This window comes from Lineus longissimus, chromosome 18, assembly GCF_910592395.1.
Source record: "Lineus longissimus chromosome 18, tnLinLong1.2, whole genome shotgun sequence".
Taxonomy (NCBI): Eukaryota; Metazoa; Nemertea; class Pilidiophora; order Heteronemertea; family Lineidae; genus Lineus; species Lineus longissimus.
Window position 1 is genome coordinate 2,220,320 of NC_088325.1, and position 17,764 is coordinate 2,238,083.

General features: G+C 42.3%; 1 protein-coding gene across 2 annotated transcripts; it reads right to left on the minus strand.

Annotated features, from left to right (window-relative positions):
• Positions 1–4,995: 4,995 nt before the first annotated feature.
• On the minus strand, positions 4,996–17,704 carry LOC135502279 (uncharacterized). 2 transcript variants are annotated; one of them, XM_064794977.1, is made up of 10 exons: positions 17,608–17,704; positions 16,428–16,648; positions 15,722–15,860; positions 13,920–14,059; positions 12,476–13,419; positions 10,706–10,837; positions 9,664–9,794; positions 8,270–8,395; positions 6,901–7,780; positions 4,996–6,545 (listed from the first exon to the last, which is right to left on the minus strand). In XM_064794977.1, exons 2-10 carry the CDS (start codon positions 16,644–16,646, stop codon positions 6,539–6,541), a joined length of 2,718 nt encoding a protein of 905 aa, XP_064651047.1. In that variant the 5' UTR covers positions 16,647–16,648; positions 17,608–17,704; the 3' UTR covers positions 4,996–6,538. The 2 variants fall into 2 exon arrangements, with proteins under 2 accessions (XP_064651047.1, XP_064651048.1); XM_064794978.1 differs by having other exon boundaries at positions 16,428–16,651.
• Between the last annotated feature and the right edge of the window lie 60 nt (positions 17,705–17,764).

Genomic DNA, 17,764 nt, shown 5'->3' on the forward strand with positions numbered 1-17,764 from the left:
ACATCGCTAAGTATCAATAAAAGTAAGCAAATATGTGACCTGCCATGACGAAATAAGTTGCATGTCGCTCCGAGCTTGACAGGTTGAGACGGACTTGTTGTTCATTTCACTCTTGTCTGCCTTTTGTGACATCTGAGTACAGCAATTTCTTCTATCATGTCCGGGTGTCATTTTAGGCTCATCTTCTGTGCGACATGCGACTCATTTTGTCGTGATGGCTCACATATAGGGAATAACTTAAGATAAAACACTAGAAAAAGTAGTGTCAGTGATGTAGAGGTACGATTTGAAGTATGGCTGGTTACAACTGTAACAACAAACCCGACAAAATTCATAACCTGTGCCATGGAGAGTGTATCATTAGATTGGTACGTGGTTGCCTCACAGGTGGCAGCACAACAAAATGAGACAATCGGTCATGTCTGCCATATTGTTAAGATGTTACATGCCTTGGCACTTCCACTAACTTCTGAACAACAGTCTATCAACATGAAGTGAAGCAGACTTATATATCACTCTAACAAATGCATAGAACAAAAGTACAGTAGAACCTCTCTATTAAGAACACCCTTGGGACTAACAAGTGCTGTCCTTAATAGAGAGGTGTCCTGATTAGAGAGGTCAAATCGAACTCCTCCTTTTTGCTTGCTAGTTACCAGATCTGTCATGCAATTGAACAGCAATTGAAGCGATGTGTTTCAGTCAAATAGGAAAATCTCTTGTAGCTAAAGGGTTAATCCTAACATCCATGGAATTTATTGAAAAAACATAATTAATTGATTCAAGACCCTGTTTGAGAAATTAAGTTAAGAAGTATTCAACGCAAAAAAAACAAAACTACATGTATATGATATAGAGTAAAGCAGCAAAAGGCACCCTAAGCATCCCAAGCTCCCATCGGCCCCGAGTTAAAGTGATACTATGATGTGATTTACAACTTTGCGGAAATACGTCCCTTTTTAATTGTTGATCACAAATGTGACCCGCTCTACCAAAACTAGGCGCTTGTCGCATCTGAACTTGACAGGTTGATACGGACTTGTTGTTCATTTCCCTATTGTAGACCTTTTGTGAAATGTGACCAAATCAGTTTGTAATAGATTTCACAAAAGGTCTACAATAGGGAAATGAACAACAAGTCCGTATCAACCTGTCGAGTTCAGATGCGACAAGCGCCCAGTTTTGGTGGAGCGAGTCACAAATGTAAAGCTCAAATTTTCCTTTTTTGATTAGATTTATTGTAAAATCACTGAATGTAAACCCACGCAACCGCGAAAATGTTCATGTTGTGACGTCATCAACGAAAACGGCATCGAAGTGAGCCGTCCGGGTGGGATTAAACCATCAATTTCTAGAAAATGTGCATTTTGATTCGAAAACCTTACCGATTTATGAGAAAGTGACGTAGTCATTTGTCAAAAACAGCTAAAACATCATACGGTGAAATTTGACACGAGTTACCCTTTAAACCTTCTTAGCTTCCATTGGGACTGCCAGCTGTTCTATAAAGTCACAGCGGATAAATCTGTACCCAATTTCGCCTAAAAAACTGACTACTAATCACTTTAAACTGATTTCTGGTTACAAATCGGTTTTATTTTATTCATTCCCTGCGTTGATTTCAAGTAGTGCTGGGATAAATCGGGACCAAATTTTGCCTCAAAAACTGATTACTACGCACTTCAAACTGTTTTAAAGTTAGTCAAAAATAAACTTTTTTTTTCATTCCTTGCGTAAGTTTAGTAGCGCTGGGATAAATCGGGACCAAATTTGGCCTCAAAAACTGATTACTACGCACTTCAAACTGTTTTAAAGTTAGTCAAAAATAATCATTTTTTTCATTCCTTGCGTACGTTTAGTAGCGCTGGGATAAATCGGGACCAAATTTTGCCTCAAAAACTGATTACTATGCACTTCAAACTGTTTTAAAGTTAGTCAAAAATAATAATTTTTTTCATTCCTTGCGTAAGCTTAGTAGTGCTGGGATAAATCGGGACCAAATTTTGCCTCAAAAACTGATTACTACGCACTTCAAACTGTTTTAAAGTTAGTCAAAAATAATCATTTTTTTCATTCCTTGCGTAAGTTTAGTAGTGCCGGTGTAACATCTGTGGTTGTTTCCCATGTGTCAGTGTTTCCAAACAATAGGCAGCTAGAGAGACCATGACTTTTCAATAGGGGGGATACACAGAAAAACTTGTCAATCCATTTTTGAGCGTTCCCAAACAATGAGGGGAAACACTCAAAAACAGAAACACTCAAAAACATTACACCGGGATAAATCTGCACCAAATTCTGTCTCAAAAATTGACTTCCACTCAATTCAAACGGCTTTACAATCACTCAATAAATTCATTGTATTCATTCCTTACATTCCTTTCATAAATACTGTTGTTTTTTTCTTTTTGATTTTGAAAATTATTTTTTCCAATCAGGGGGAGGATTTATCAACACAAGATGGTGCCAACAAAAAAATGCAGCAAAAGAGTTTAGCAAGAAGCAACTTAAAGCAGGCTTATTATATACAAACATACCTATACAATACATGATACATGTAAACATACTATACAATACATCGTTACATACTTTACAAACTTTAATATGGCACTAATGATGGAAGTGTATAGAAAAATGCATTTTGGCAGTTTTTACACTACCGTATTTTCCGGCGTATGACCCGCGGCTTTTTGCCCTCAAACAGGCCCAAAAAGTGGGGGTGCGGGTAATACAAAGGTGCGGGTCTTGCGTGGATTCTGAGAGGGATAAGCCCCAACCCCAAAGAAAAAAAAGGGGACCAAACTGGTTACTTGATAAGGATTTATGTCCATCGTTTTCGCATTGTTTTCAACCAATATTTCCGCCATGATCGCATAGTTTGTGATGTCTCCGCTAGGGAAAATAGTTACGGCCATGCTGGAATTGATCCACTTTGGTTAACAATTAAAAAAAACATGGCGGTTCTAGGATGTCAACATCAATGAATGGCTTACTATTTTTGGAGAATGCGGGTCTTGGAGCAGTGCGGGTCATAATCAGGTGCGGGTCTTGCGTGGCTTTAGGTAATGGTCAAAGGGGGTGCGGGTCATAGGGCAGTGCGGGGGATAATCCGGAAAATACGGTAAGTACATTGTACAATGGAGAAAAAAATTACCTATAGCCATGATTTGATAGTAAACTATTGACATTGAATAATTCACAAACTTCTATATACAACTACGATGTCAGTCAAGGCTCCTCGATGCACTGCCTTACTGGTGCATCTTTCCACATGGAAAGGATCAATGCATGGAGAGCTAACTTGGGTCAAATTAGAGTCAACATCGAAAAAGCAAAATAATTCATTCAGATTTTGAATTTTTTCTTTTTTTGTACAATTTGTTGATGGAAACTACTTATGTAGAATAGGAGGTGATTAGGCAGCCTGCAGCTGGGTAATATTGCCCTTAATAATACCACTGGTCCTTTAAGCTATTTTTGGCATTTCACAGAAATCGCCAGTCCATCAGCCTGCAACATTTCTGTCCAAGGATAAATCCTTGATGAACCAAACTCGCAACTTAACTTTGACTGACAGACCATTTTGACAAAAACATGATTGAATTTACATACATTATATGTACAAGGAATCTAAAATGCATTGCAAAGCCAACTATGAATGTGGAAATAATATTTGCGGCTATGAGAGTAAAATGCCTATGGAATAAGGGATCATCTAAAAATGGCTTGTTGCCAGGAGAAATGTAATTTTTTCATACAAGGGAAAAGGTGGCCAGTTTCCCTGCCAAAACGTCGTCATTTTTCTAACCTCTGGCATCCCCTAACGTCATAGATTAGTTTTTTTCTCGTCATTTCGGAGGGGGGGGGGGCAGAGGAGGTTCAGGGAGAGATGAAAAATATCATCTCAGCATCAAGCATTTCGAGTTAATACCTCAGGCAAAAAGAAAATGACGTTCAGTAAACCCGGAAATATTTGCAGCCTTGTTTTGTGGTTTATGAAACTGGAACTTCTTCATATTTCTTAATTAAGTTAAAGGGGTACACCGTTTGTAATTACTGGTGGTCCAGTTAATAGAAATGCAGTTATACACAATACCGTAGTGCTGTTATTGTGCATACAAATGTGTTGAAACTTGGTATTCACAGTATTTGTATATCAGTCTACACAACGGCAATGTTGAAATTTATATTTAGCATGTATTTGCGCAATTGAGAATTTTCAAATTCAATTACAAATTCCAAATTTTTAACGAACGGCGTCGGCCTTTAAATATAGCGATTTAACCACCCTGTACCAATAATTTCACTGTGATTTTCTTCATCACGATTATCTGAAAACACGAAAACAGCGAAAATAAAAGTTGCACAAATATTTCGGGGTTTACAGTAAATTACTAAGTGACTTTTCTGACTGCATTGACAAACAACCAAAAACTACATTATTTACAAATCACTCAAATTTTCGAAAAGAAAAATAAACTTCAGATGAACGTCCCGAGTCCTAGTAAACTTTTCTCGAAAGATACTGGCCGATAGATAATGTAGGAAAGGGGTGAGCGGAGAAAAATAAATGACATCAAAAATGTCCAACCTCCCATAGGAGCACAAGAATATTTTCAATGGCACTGTCAAAATGCAATAATAACCAAATAAATGACGCCATGCGTCATGTAACTATTTAGAGACAAATCAGTGAAAATACATGTTTACATAACGTCCAATGCAGTGTACTTATTTACATATATGCAGATCTGTGACAGACCTCATTTGAATATAACCAAACGTACGCGATTTGTAATCCATAACTTCCAGGATGGAAAGTAGACAATTGATTAATTCATGATTACGATATTTTAACAATAATAACAAGAATTTATAAAGACTTGTCTTTATTAATTCTTGATAATAACAATTTAACAATATGGCCTATCACAAGGATCAAAGGGCTTCACCTAAATATGACGGGACTCTCAAGTACATCATTAGGGAAACCCCCCCCCCCCCACCCCCCGCTTTCCTTAATTTGGGCTTATTTTACCATTATTTCATTGCATTCCCGCCAATCATTGGTCTCTCATTTTCAAACCAAAAAAGTTTTTTTGTATAATAGTGTAAGGCTTACTTGACGTCTTGTGTCATTTAAGGTGTTTAGGAGATAATTTGGCCATTTCAACTTCTACAAAATGCTTAAGTAGGATCAAAAACCCATCAATTTCTGACCAACTTTTAACTTTTGAAAAGCATGCCATCAACATAAACCAGAACATTCATATATATACTCTTCCAATATGGCTTTTAACAATTCTAAAAAAATTAGGTTGTTTGCATTTAAAATGAGATTTTCCTCCAAGTTTTAATTGGAAACGGACCATGCCCTGTCCTGTACCCTATAAACACAAATGCTTTGCAATACACATCCATACCTCCGGGTGGTCGAATGGTGTCAATTGTTTTCAAACTACAGTAGAACCTCCCTTAGCGGACACCTCTCTATTAAGGACAACCTCTCTATTAAGGACGCTAGTTGTAGTCCCAAATTGGTTCTTTCCATTCAATTTGACCTCTCTAATCAGGACACCTCTCTATTAAGGACACTAGTTGTAGTCCCAAATTGGTTCTTTCCATTCAATTTGACCTCTCTAATCAGAACACCTCTCTATTAAGGACGCTAGTTGTAGTCCCAAATTGGTTCTTTCCATTCAATTTGACCTCTCTAATCAGGACACCTCTCTATTAAGGACACCAGTTGTAGTCCCAAATTGGTTCTTTCCATTCAATTTGACCTCTCTAATCAGGACACCTCTCTATTAAGGACAACACTTGTCAGTCCCGAGGGTGTCCTTAGTAGAGAGGTTCTACTGTAGTTTAAAACCTTAAAGGGTATCAGTTACACTGGATGATCTCTCAGATCAGTTATACACGATCATGTAAAGATATTTAACAACAAATGGATGTAGAATAGCACTTTCAACCAGGTGACTGCATTTAAAATCCAGTTGAGTCCAGTCTAAATGTCCTCAAGTCAAAATGCCCCTCGGTTAGCAAGAGTTAACTAGTGTCCTTAATAGAGAGATTGGGTGATATGAATAAAGGCTAGCAAAAGCTTTTACTTCAATTTTGTACAGAAGGGCCAAGTGTAAATGTACATGGAGTTTTAGATAAAAGCATTTACTACTCTTTATTCATATCACCCATTGTCCTTAGTAGAGAGGTGTCCGCTAAGGGAGGTTCCACTGTAGATACATGATGGCAAAATAAAATTATTTGAAATCGTGATCTGGAGTTGGACAGAATCAAAAAGCCTGGATGTCTAGACTCCAGTAAATGGGGGATGTTTGGAAAGAGGACACTCAGACTGGTAACCTTTAAACTACATCTGTTCATCCTTAACATCTAGCACTTTTGACTCCTAAATACGTCCTCTCGTAGCACGATTAATGCCCAGTTTACATAAGAAGCGTGAGAATGCATATTATTCCTCCAGAGCTGCGAAAATTGAGACATCTCATCCTTAAAAGCAGATTTTCATTTTTCGATACCATCAGTTGCTGAAAAATAAACAGTTTTAGAGTTAAGGATGAAAGGAAGTTATCAAACTGCAGTAGAACCTCTCTATTAAGGACATCCTTTGGACTGAAGTGCTGCCCTTGATAGAGAGGAGTCCTGACTAGAGAGGTAAATTTGGTCCAAAACTAGTGTCCTTAATGGAGAGGATGTCCTTAATAGAGAGGTGTCAGCTAAGGGAGGTTCCTGTTGATGTATTCTGTGTGCACATTCTCACAACGCAATGGCCGAACGACGTCAGGAACTACGCAGCGTCAAACACAGATGTGGAGGGGGGCAACTTCATGTAACCTATCATTCTCAGTGAGCCACGATGCCAGACTCTTCAATATCACTCACCTTGAGGTACATATCGCAACAGCGACGTTCCTCGCCACGAGGTCTCCATCACAACGCGACGCAGCCCCGGCGTCCATCTTGAATTCAGACCCAGGCACGAGATTCGATTTCGACGACTGTACATGCAAACTCCGCATTGCGTCTAGACTGATTTTCACCGGATTGCGATCCTTGGAATCCGCTACGACACTCATGGCACGGTTATTCGACAACGAGGATTTTCCCGCCGATAAGCCAGACGACAAGTCTATCAGATCGGAACCGGAATTTTGCACGAATGAAACCGGTTCCTTGGCAGACGACTGCAACTGACAGTCTTTCCTGATGTGATGCTTACCGGAACCGTATCCTACCTCGCCGAGATCTAGACATTCCTCAGCAGATCTTTTGACATGCAACCTCCCCTTAGAATCACCGGCAACAACTGCACGTGACCCTGTCTGTCCGAAGTCTTTCTCCATCGGATACAAATTCCCGTACCCCTTTTCTGATTTTCTTTCCTCACAGTCAGTGCTTCGCTCAATATCACTCGTTTTCACCCCCAATTCGCTCTGTCGATGCTTCTGACGCGTTCCGGCACACAAATCACTCCTATCAGGCTTATCACCTGATTCGGCACACCATTCGCTCCCACCATGCATATTGCTACATCCCGCGTCCCCAGGAACTTCCGGTACCGCATCACCACCTCCCTCAACCTCACTCCCAGCGAAAGTACTGCTGTCCATGCTGCCTGTGTCAGTGTCTGCATAGTCTCCGCTGCCCCCTGGGTCGAGGTCGATCGAGATGCACTGAGTACGTCGCACTGAAGCCTCCTGGTGTAACGACGGGATACCCGTGTGGCATTCTTCTTCGGTAGGTTTCAGCCACTGGGCTGGAACTGGAATATATTCAGAGTTGAAGCAAAGGTGACAAAAGATGAGCAGACATCGTGGCCGGCAACAAAATATTTCAAGAGGAAAGTTTTTTCAGGTGTACATTTTTTCTTGTTTTTAAAAATCACAAATTCCTCCCAGTATGAAGATTACTAGCACAAAGACGATGCTTGGTCAAAGAATCCAGTCCCCTGTAAATGAAGGCTGAGTATAGTTAGCCTTGAACTCAATCCTTGAACTCCACCATGACCATAGGTGTCACACACCACCTCAACTAAATTCCTGAAGAGAAACGACTTGAACCTTTGATCCAAATCTGCCACTGATGACGTCATGGTCCATGGCGTCAAAAACGACTACTTTTGAGTTCGATTTGAAAAACGTTTTCAAAAGTGCTGTTCAAATATTTAAATCAGCTGCAAACATCCTTAATCAAATTCTCCTCTCCTCTAGTAAAGAAACGAACCAAGAGATTGCCTGACTTCCAAATTTACCTTTGATTTTGCTGGTAGGACTCTGCGGCACTAGATGCGTTATGGCCGCCTTGCGGGCCTTCCGCTTCTGACTTCCGACTGGTGGTGCCCTCTCCTTGGTCGGGGAGAGATCATCCTCACTCTGACCTGGGGAGAGGTTGAAGAATGGCGTTAGATGGGACGAAGAACCTCTCTATTAAGGACACCCTTGAGACTGGTAGTGCTGTCCTTACAAGAGAGGTGTCCTGATTAGAGAGTTGAAAATGAATGGCAACAACTAATTTGGGTGAAAAACTAGCATCCCTTTTGGAGAGGGTGTCCTTAATCGAGAGGTTGTACTTAATAGAGAGGGTGTACATAATAAAGAGGGTGTGCTTAATAGAGAGGGTGTCCTTGATAGAAAGGTGTCTGCTAAGGGAGGTTTCACAGTACAAGGATGATTCTCAAGCATCTTGCCATGGCCCTGCAACATGTCTGAACCTCCTCCACCTCAGGTGCCCTTTTTTACATCCAATTCTGTCAAGGATGCCCACTTTGAAAATGAAGTCTGACATGCTTGCCTCTTTCCTCAATTACCAAGACTCACTGAAGCCCCAAAATGCCTTTTTCACAATTAATCATCGGACCACAGAAGTCAAATTTTCACGTTTTGACCATTTTTTACAATCAAGAAATGCGCCCCATGCCCCGTAGAGTAATCCCGTGAGCAGGAGGCGTGATCGACCAACGGCTCAATCCAAGCGGCTACCTCGCTAACAGCCAATCGTGTACACACTAACTAGCATGCGAGGTACTTAAAGGCCACGACTCCTGCTTTTATGATTGCATGACATGTACAGATCCTCAAAGAGTAGACTTAAAGCTCCGCATTAAATCAAGTTTGATCAAAATTGAAGCACCCAGTCCAGAGATAAAGCAAGATTAACTGTTTTATTTACATGTTATGTAACAGCCTTGGTTAGGTTTCTAAGTGAAGTCAGGCGGCAAGTTTACTGACATAGATCAGACTGATGTTTGATTTCTTACTATAATGGTATAAATTTGTCTGTATTACCTTACCTTATTATAGGGTATATCGAATGTCAATGAAAAACAGACTTCATATATCAATTTTAAGAGCATTCATTGATACTTGTCCTCCCAAGTAGGGCAATGGCCTGATCTACATCACAACTTTTGCTGAACCCGCCGACTGGCTCTAACAAGCCAGTTGCTAGCCTGATTAGGTAATCAAGTTGTCAAACACATAAATGGCTATATCTTCAAAATGAATGGAGCTAATTGCATTGGGTTTTCTGTATTGTATAAAGTGTTAGGTACACTTTTGAAATCGTCTTACAGCAGAAAATGGCAAAATACCTGGAGTTCTGGCCTTTAAGAAATAGATTTGTGGAGACTATTCAAAGGCTACTTACAGAAATGAGGTGTCTTGCGCATGGTCTCACTGAGACAACGAATCTTCTTATGAGCCTTGGCCTTCTTCCTCGCGAGATTCTCCATGTTGCATGGAGGAAGCTCAGCAATGTGGGCCTCGAGGTCAAAGTCACTATAAATAGACACATCATTTAAAGGGGAGTCAAGTTGGCCAGATTGGGTTTAACAAAATGGCCACCAGGGGCCTCTCCTATCGAAGAGTACAGCGAAACTATTCCCTGTGTATGAGGAATTTCATTACTTCTCAATCGAGTGCAACTCAAGTCCCAAAACTGCGCTATCTGTGACACGATGGATTCAGTCTTAAAGTGGTACGTCGTACGTACTAACTGCTGGTCAAGGGAAATAGAAATGCAGTTATACACAATGCCGTAGTGCAGTTATTATGCATACAAATTTGCTGAAACTTTGTATTTATAGTATTTGTATATCTGTCTACAAAACAGCAATGTTGATATTTATATCTACAGGGTGGCCCAGAATTATTTTCCCCTGCACGATAGAATTCTATTGTGTATCCATTGTGTGAGGGAAAACAATTCTGGGCCACCCTGTAGCATGTAGCAATGCATTCAAAAAACGCCTAAAAACTCTTTTTATAATATGTTTTAGTAATGTCTAATCAACTTTTTTATCAAAAATGTCAAAAATTGTATTTTATAATGTACTAAAATCTACTTCTTTTATTTCTGTCACACTTATTTTACGTCTTTATATATATATTATCTTTTGTAAAGTGCCTAGGAAATGATTTTATTCGTTATTGTAGCACTCTAATTTAATAAATATTATTATTATTATTATGTGATTACGCATTCAAATTCAATTACAAATTTCAAATTTTTAATGAACGACGTTGGCCTTTGAATTTTCATTGGTAGCAGGTAATAACTACGACGAGGAGGGAAATTCAGAAAAGTTAAAAAAATTTGTGCCCCTAAAGTTGAAAATTGATCCCCTCTGGCAAAAATCGTGAAATAATTCGACTCATGAAGATAAAGGCGTTTACGGTATAGTACTCACCCGGTTTTATACTTCTTTGGCGAGAGGCAGACGTGTGCCGGTTCGGACGCATGCCGTTTCTTGGGTGTGTGAGCAGTGGAAGGAGGATTATAGGATTGGGAGAGGGGCTCCATCAGGTCATCTTGGTCATCACTGAAACGATTGAGTAACATGATGTTATGTGCGCAGGTCTCCATCAGGTTTCTCCAGGTAGGGTGGTACCCTTGATCTAACAAAAGCTTTGCCAGTGTGCAACACAAGGTAGGGTGGCCAGCAATCTACTTGTAAGTCAGTTTCCCCAGAAGACTATTTGACAGGGTGCCCACCCTACCTTGGAAGCAGCCAGTGTGCAACACAAGGTAGGGTGGCCAGCAATCTACTTGTGAGTCAGTGTTCTCCACAAGACTATTTGACAGGGTGGCCCACCCTACCTTGGAAGCAGCCAGTGTGCAACACAAGGTAGGGTGGCCAGCAATCTACTTGTAAGTCAGTGTTCTCCACAAGGCTATTTGACAGGGTGGCCCACCCTACCTTGGAAGCAGCCAGTGTGCAACACAAGGTAGGGTGGCCAGCAATCTACTTGTGAGTCAGTGTTCTCCACAAGACTATTTGACAGGGTGGCCCACCTTACCTTGGAAGCAGCCAGTGTGCAACACAAGGTAGGGTGGCCAGCAATCTACTTGTAAGTCAGTGTTCCCCACAAGGCTATTTGACAGAGTGGCCCACCCTACCTTGGAAGCAGCCAGTGTGCAACACAAGGTAGGGTGGCCAGCAATCTATTTGTAAGTCAGTGTTCCCCACAAGGCTATTTGACAGGGTGGCCCACCCTACCTTGGAAGCAGCCAGTGTGCAACACAAGGTAGGGTGGCCAGCAATCTACTTGTAAGTCAGTGTTCCCCACAAGGCTATTTGACAGGGTGGCCCACCCTACCTTGGAAGCAGCCAGTGTGCAACACAAGGTAGGGTGGCCAGCAATCTACTTGTAAGTCAGTGTTCCCCACAAGGCTATTTGACAGGGTGGCCCACCCTACCTTGGAAGCAGCCAGTGTGCAACACAAGGTAGGGTGGCCAGCAATCTACTTGTAAGTCAGAGTTCCCCACAAGGCTATTTGACAGGGTGGCCCACCCTACCTTGGAAGCAGCCAGTGTGCAACACAAGGTAGGGTGGTCAGCAATCTATTTGTAAGTCAGTTTCTCTACAAGGCTATTTGACAGGGTGGCCCACCCTACCTTGGAAGCAGCCAGTGTGCAACACAAGGTAGGGTGGCCAGCAATCTACTTGTGAGTCGGTGTTCTCCACAAGACTATTTGACAGGGTGGCCACCCTACCTTGGAAGCAGCCAGTGTGCAACACAAGGTAGGGTGGCCAGCAATCTACTTGTGAGTCGGTGTTCTCCACAAGGCTATTTGACAGGGTGGCCCATCCTACCTTGGAAGCAGCCAGTGTGCAACACAAGGTAGGGTGGCCAGCAATCTACTTGTAAGTCAGTGTTCCCCACAAGGCTATTTGACAGGGTGGCCCACCCTACCTTGGAAGAGCCACCCTACCTTCCTCTAGAAATTTTATAAAGGATTTCTAAAGGGCCACCCTACCTTTGCTGGCCACCCTATCTCGAATTGCACACTGGCAAAACTTCTTGAATATCAAGTGTACCGCCCTACCTTGAGAAAACCCTGTTGAGAACTCAGTAAGTGTAACAATTTTTAAGTCTAACATGTAATTGCGTACAATATTGTAATGTAATAGCAGACCACCCGAAGCAACAAGGAAGAGCAAAATAAAATTCTCACCTGACGCTAGGCTGCTGCTGCACCATCTTTTTCATTGCCGATTTCTCCCCCTTCGGAGGCTGGATGTATCCCTCCGTTATCAACTCCAGGTACCTCCGGCCTCGGTTCGTCCGCTTGGACTTACGCAATCCCTCCGTGTCCTCGAACGCAGCCACATCCGTTTCATCTTCGTGACCTTGTTGGCTATTCGACTCCTGGCTGCAGCTCGCCTCCCGACTACCTGCCTCCCCCGAACCGAAAACATCATCCTCTGGGAGTCTGCCGTCTGGGACGTCTTTTGGGCTAGTCGCTGCAACAATTGGCCCTGGTGCGGATGAACTTGACGATGCAGGGAGACTGGCCACACTAGACACTTGAACATCACCCATAACACTATTACTCGTCTCCGTCGAAGGTTTTCGCTTCAACGCCGACACCAAGTCAACGACTGCGCCAGATTCTTTCTTCAGGGGAGCCGTCTGACCAGTGCTTTGTGCGAATCCCTTACTTACAGGTGGGGCAGAACGGGGCCCAAAGACTTCAGGATCCTTCTTCTCGACCTTGAATGATTTCGTCGCCGAACCACCAACAGCTTTCCTGATGACCGAATCAAGACAATCAAACGCAACACCTTTTGACTTTGGCGACTTTCCCCCCAACTGCCACGTGGGAACTTTCACATCCTGGTCTTTACGTTCTTGCTTCATCTGCGACGCCGCCTGGATTTTCTCCAACGAATACAACTTATCGATGACGTGATCCACAACTTGGCGGCCACATGTCGCGAGAGCCTCGTCCGTCACTGGACAGGACTCTTTCACGGATTGTAACGTCTTACGCAAAATTGCACAATTTTCCTTGGCAGTTGTGCCGATTTCTGGCCGCGGTTCTGTTTTGACTTGTTCATCTTTGATTTCTTCTTCTTCTTCTTCCTCTTCCTCTGACTTCAATTCATTCGAACACATCTGGAGAGAAGAGATATATTATATAATCATAAATATAATCACTTGTTAGATATGTTGACTATAGTCCAATAGTTCCATTTTATCACAAGCATAGTTTGAAAATCAATGTTCCTCGCAAAAAATTTTATACAACGCCATTAGATTTGACACACAGGGATCCAAAACAAAAAGATGTCGAAAGGGACTGTACAGGGTCGCCCAGAATTATTTTTCCTTGCACAATAGAAATTCTATTGTGTATCCATTGTGCGAGGGAAAATAATTCTGGGCCACCCTGTATAGGCAGCAGCTAGGTAGGTAAGATTGAGTTACACAGAGTTGCCAATAGGGGTCTCTGCCATCTCACAGTACGTCAAAACTATCAAAGCTGTACGACGAATACATTAAGTGCCAAATCCAACATGACCGAATGCAGTTACTGTCCATATTAGTCACCCGAAGATCGCCAATGAAACCCCACTGCTCCTGCCTACAATCTCCCTTTAATACTCTGAACAAACCTGGGCTAATTCCAATAGCGCTGCATTGTTGGGCTGGGAGTTCATGTCGAGAGCGCGCTTGATTTCTGCATAGCTGCTTGGTATCTGTGTATGCTGGCTGGCCATCAGTAACATCGACAGTCCTCCCATGTTATTCATCTCTGAAGTGAAAGACGACACATTTGTTTGACATTTCGAAGGGATGAAGTAACGCTAAATCCAGCTGGTTTCAGTTACTCAAAGCCCTTCGCATTATAATGAATTATTACCCCTAGCTATTGGCCTGTACATGAATGAATGAATGAATGAATACTTATATAGGGCGCCTTTCCGTGGTCCACCACGCTCAAGGCACCAACCCCCCCCCAAAAAGTCCTCAAACAAGGTGGTTTTGAGTTGCCTCTTAAATGATGTTTCTGGCAGAGCTCTGATGGAATGAAATGGCCAGGGCCATTGTGCTCACCTCATGTGGAGGAAAGATGGATAAAGAGCATGGTATTGTGTCATGTAGTGTTAGGTTTGATGTAGGTCCAAGCAATTACAATTTCCCCAAAATGGCCAATTTACAATACATTCGACCTCTGTGACCTTGAAAAGTAGGTCAAACCAAAGAAGACCCGGGTGACACATTGAATGGTTGTTAGAATTAGATGTACCTATGATATAAAATTGGTGCCAATCAGGCAAGTCATTACTAGGAATAAGTGCATTTTGAAGAATTTAGGATTTGGCCCCCTCCCTGGAGGCCAAACGGCAAATCAGATCGCACCAAACTTCGGTACCTGAGATCACCTGACCAAGGGGTACATGTGTACTAAATTTGTGATCAATAGTCATTGCAGTTAAGAAACGTGCCATAGTTACGGCCTGACGGCGAATTTACGCCATTTGACCTCTGTGACCTTGACAAGAAGGTCAAATTAAAAACCTGTGTGACATATACTGTATGGTGGTTAGATGTACCCATGATATCAAATTGGTGGCAATCGGGCAAGAAGTTAAGGAATAATCACATTTTTAAGGTTTTTGGATTTTGCCCCCTGGTGGTCAAGTGGTGAATCATATTGGACCAAACTTCGGTCCCTGAGATCACCTGACTAAGGGGTAAATGTGTACCAAATTTGGTATCAATAGCCATTGCAGTTTAGAAACATGCCATCGTTACATCCTAACGGCCAATTTACACCATTTGACCTCTGTGACCTTGAAAAGGAGGTCAAATCGAAAACCCGGAGGATATATGATGCACCTTTGCTAGAAGTACCTACCATATTTTTTTCAAAATTTCCCGACTACTATTAAGGGAGATATTGCATATTTTCACTTTTAACGTTTGGCCCCCTGGTGGTCAAACCATGAAACAAATCGGACCGAAACTTCGTCTTCAAGGTGTCATTACATAAGGGTACATGTGTACCAAGTTTCAACTCAATAGCTCTAACAGTTACGAAACGTGCCCTGCTAACGGACGACGGACGACGACGACGACGACGACGACGACGACGACGACGACGGACGACGGACGCCACGGTATGGGATAAGCTCACCTCTGCTAAGAGGTGAGCTAAAAAGGAAGTACATTCGTGGTTCAAGCTCTCCTCTTGGGGAGTATCACAGGTCCGAGCTGCAGCTTTACAGCGCTCAGGACTAACATTCATAGCGTGCAATCTCTGCCAGCTAGGTACCCATTTACTCCTGGGTGGAGAGAAGCAAGTAGGGTAAAGTGCCTTGCTCAAGGAGACAAAGACGAAACAGCTGTGACCCTTGTGAGAATCGAACCCACAACTTCCTGATTTTGAGCTCTGAGCACTATGCCAACTTACCCATGAACTTCTTTGAGGCATCCTTATCCCAGCTTCCCTTGCGCATGTTGGTAGGCCGTGTGTTAGGCTTACTGGCCGGGGCAGATCTTTCTGTGTGCCACTTGAAGTCCGGGTTAGCCTTCATAAACGCCTCTTTGTACTGGAAACAAATAGAGTTAAAAGTTAGTTTTGGGTTTACACTGATAACACCAATGTTATGGTTATCGACCAACTTCACACTTTAACCCTCTTCTATATCCTGAAACATTCCTGTAGAATAGAACTCAGATGAGCAGCCCAATCAGCGCTGCAAACTGTCAGTCCTGAGCATTTCCGACCGGTACCCATTTATACACCTGGGTGGATGGGGTGAGGCAAGTATTAAGTAAGGTAAAGAGGCCTGCCTGGTGAGCCAGGAACCGCACGACCACTTTTCAGAGACCTGAGCCGTTACACAACTGTGGCTACTTAAAAATATAAGGAGTTAGTCAACAGTGGTGCCAAGAATGTTAAAATCAAGTTTTAGAGTGGGTTTCACCATGCACTCACCCTAGAATTGTACACTCCTTGGCTAAAGCAACTCCACTTCTAGAACTTTTATTGGAGTTCCTCTGGACTAGTAATCGCTGGCATTGATAATGATTGCAGGTCGCTGGGGGATGTGATAATGATTGTAGGTTGCAGCAAGTTAGCGAGGCGCTTTACCAACCCGAAATTGTCTACTCACCTGCTTCGCCAGGTCCACATACTTTGACTTCTCCTCTTGGCAAAGATTCGCCCACCACTCGCCAAGGATCCTGGTGATGTTACGATTGTCCATTTGTGGGTGTTTCTCCCTCACCATGCTGCGGTGTCGCTTGCAGAAGATGAGGAAGGCATTCATGGGCCGCCTCACCTGATCGCCGCTGCGACCGGATGCCAGGGATGGGACTAGCTCTTCATCCATGTCTGCTGATACAATGCAATACATGACGATATACAGTAGAACCTCTCTATTAAGGTCAACCTCGGGACTGACAAGTGCTGTCTTAAATAGAGAGGTGTCCTGATTAGAGAGGTCAAATTGAAAGGGAACTACCAATTAGGGACCAAACCTAGTGTCCATAATTGAGAGGTTGTCCTTAATAGAGAGGTGTCCGCTTAGGGAGGTTCCTTTCCAGGTCCCCTAATCAACAGACCACACAGCACATGGAAAAATCGAAAAAAAACTCCCACTTTGTCTTAATACTGTTTTAAGTTTTTTGAAACTCCAAAATTCAACCGTTGACCGAGCTAATGTCCCTGGATATACAGTAGAATCTCTCTATTAAGGACACCCTCGGGACTGACAAATGCTGTCCTTAAAAGAGGTGTCCTGATTAGAACAAGAGAGGTCAAATTGAAAGGAAACAACCAATTTGGGACCAAAACTAGTGTCCTTTATGGAGAGGGTGTCCTCAATAGAGAGGTGTCCACTAAGGGAGGTTCTACTCTATCTTATTTCTGAAGGGAGTTGATTCGAGAGTTTTGCAACAGACACTGACAAGGTCAAGGACAAAGTCAACAAGAGTGGCAAGACTGCCAAGTCATGTCGAGTCAAGACTGAAAAGTCAAGTTTTCACATGTTTTCAATCAATCAGTAAGAAATGAACAAGCTTCCAATGGTCTGAATTATTCTCTTCCTAATCAAAACATTAAATGGTGTTTAAATTGAATACCCTTACAAACCTGACGAAACAGACATGCAGAAACTGAAAACTGACATGACAAAATTGACAGTGCCAACACAATGCAAAATGCACTGAATGGATGACTGAAATTTATTTGAATGAAAGGTCTTCAAAACAACACAAAACTGTCACGGAAATTTCGAATGATAGCAGCCGATTTTGGGCTCAAAGTATTCTTGAGGATGTTAGGCAACTTACTGTGTAGTTTTCGCCCAGAACTAGCTTTTCAAATCGGAGTAATTCATTCAAAAGAAATGAAAACAACACTGCAAATTTTTCAAAGTGCAGCATGTTAGTTTTCATTTCAATTATTGGGTCAAGGTCGCAAATTTTCCGTCGTTGTTGTCGGTTTTGT

Bases quoted from the DNA above. Each gene is read 5' to 3' on its own strand.
- LOC135502279 (XM_064794977.1), bottom strand. From the start codon at position 16,646: ATGGATGAAGAGCTAGTCCCATCCCTGGCATCCGGTCGCAGCGGCGAT. The intron at 10,838-12,475 runs GTGAGAATTTTA...CAATCGTTTCAG, and splicing joins CAGCAGCAGCCTAGCGTCAG to TGATGACCAAGATGACCTGA. The intron at 9,795-10,705 runs GTGAGTACTATA...GTCTATTTATAG, and splicing joins CCAAAGAAGTATAAAACCGG to TGACTTTGACCTCGAGGCCC.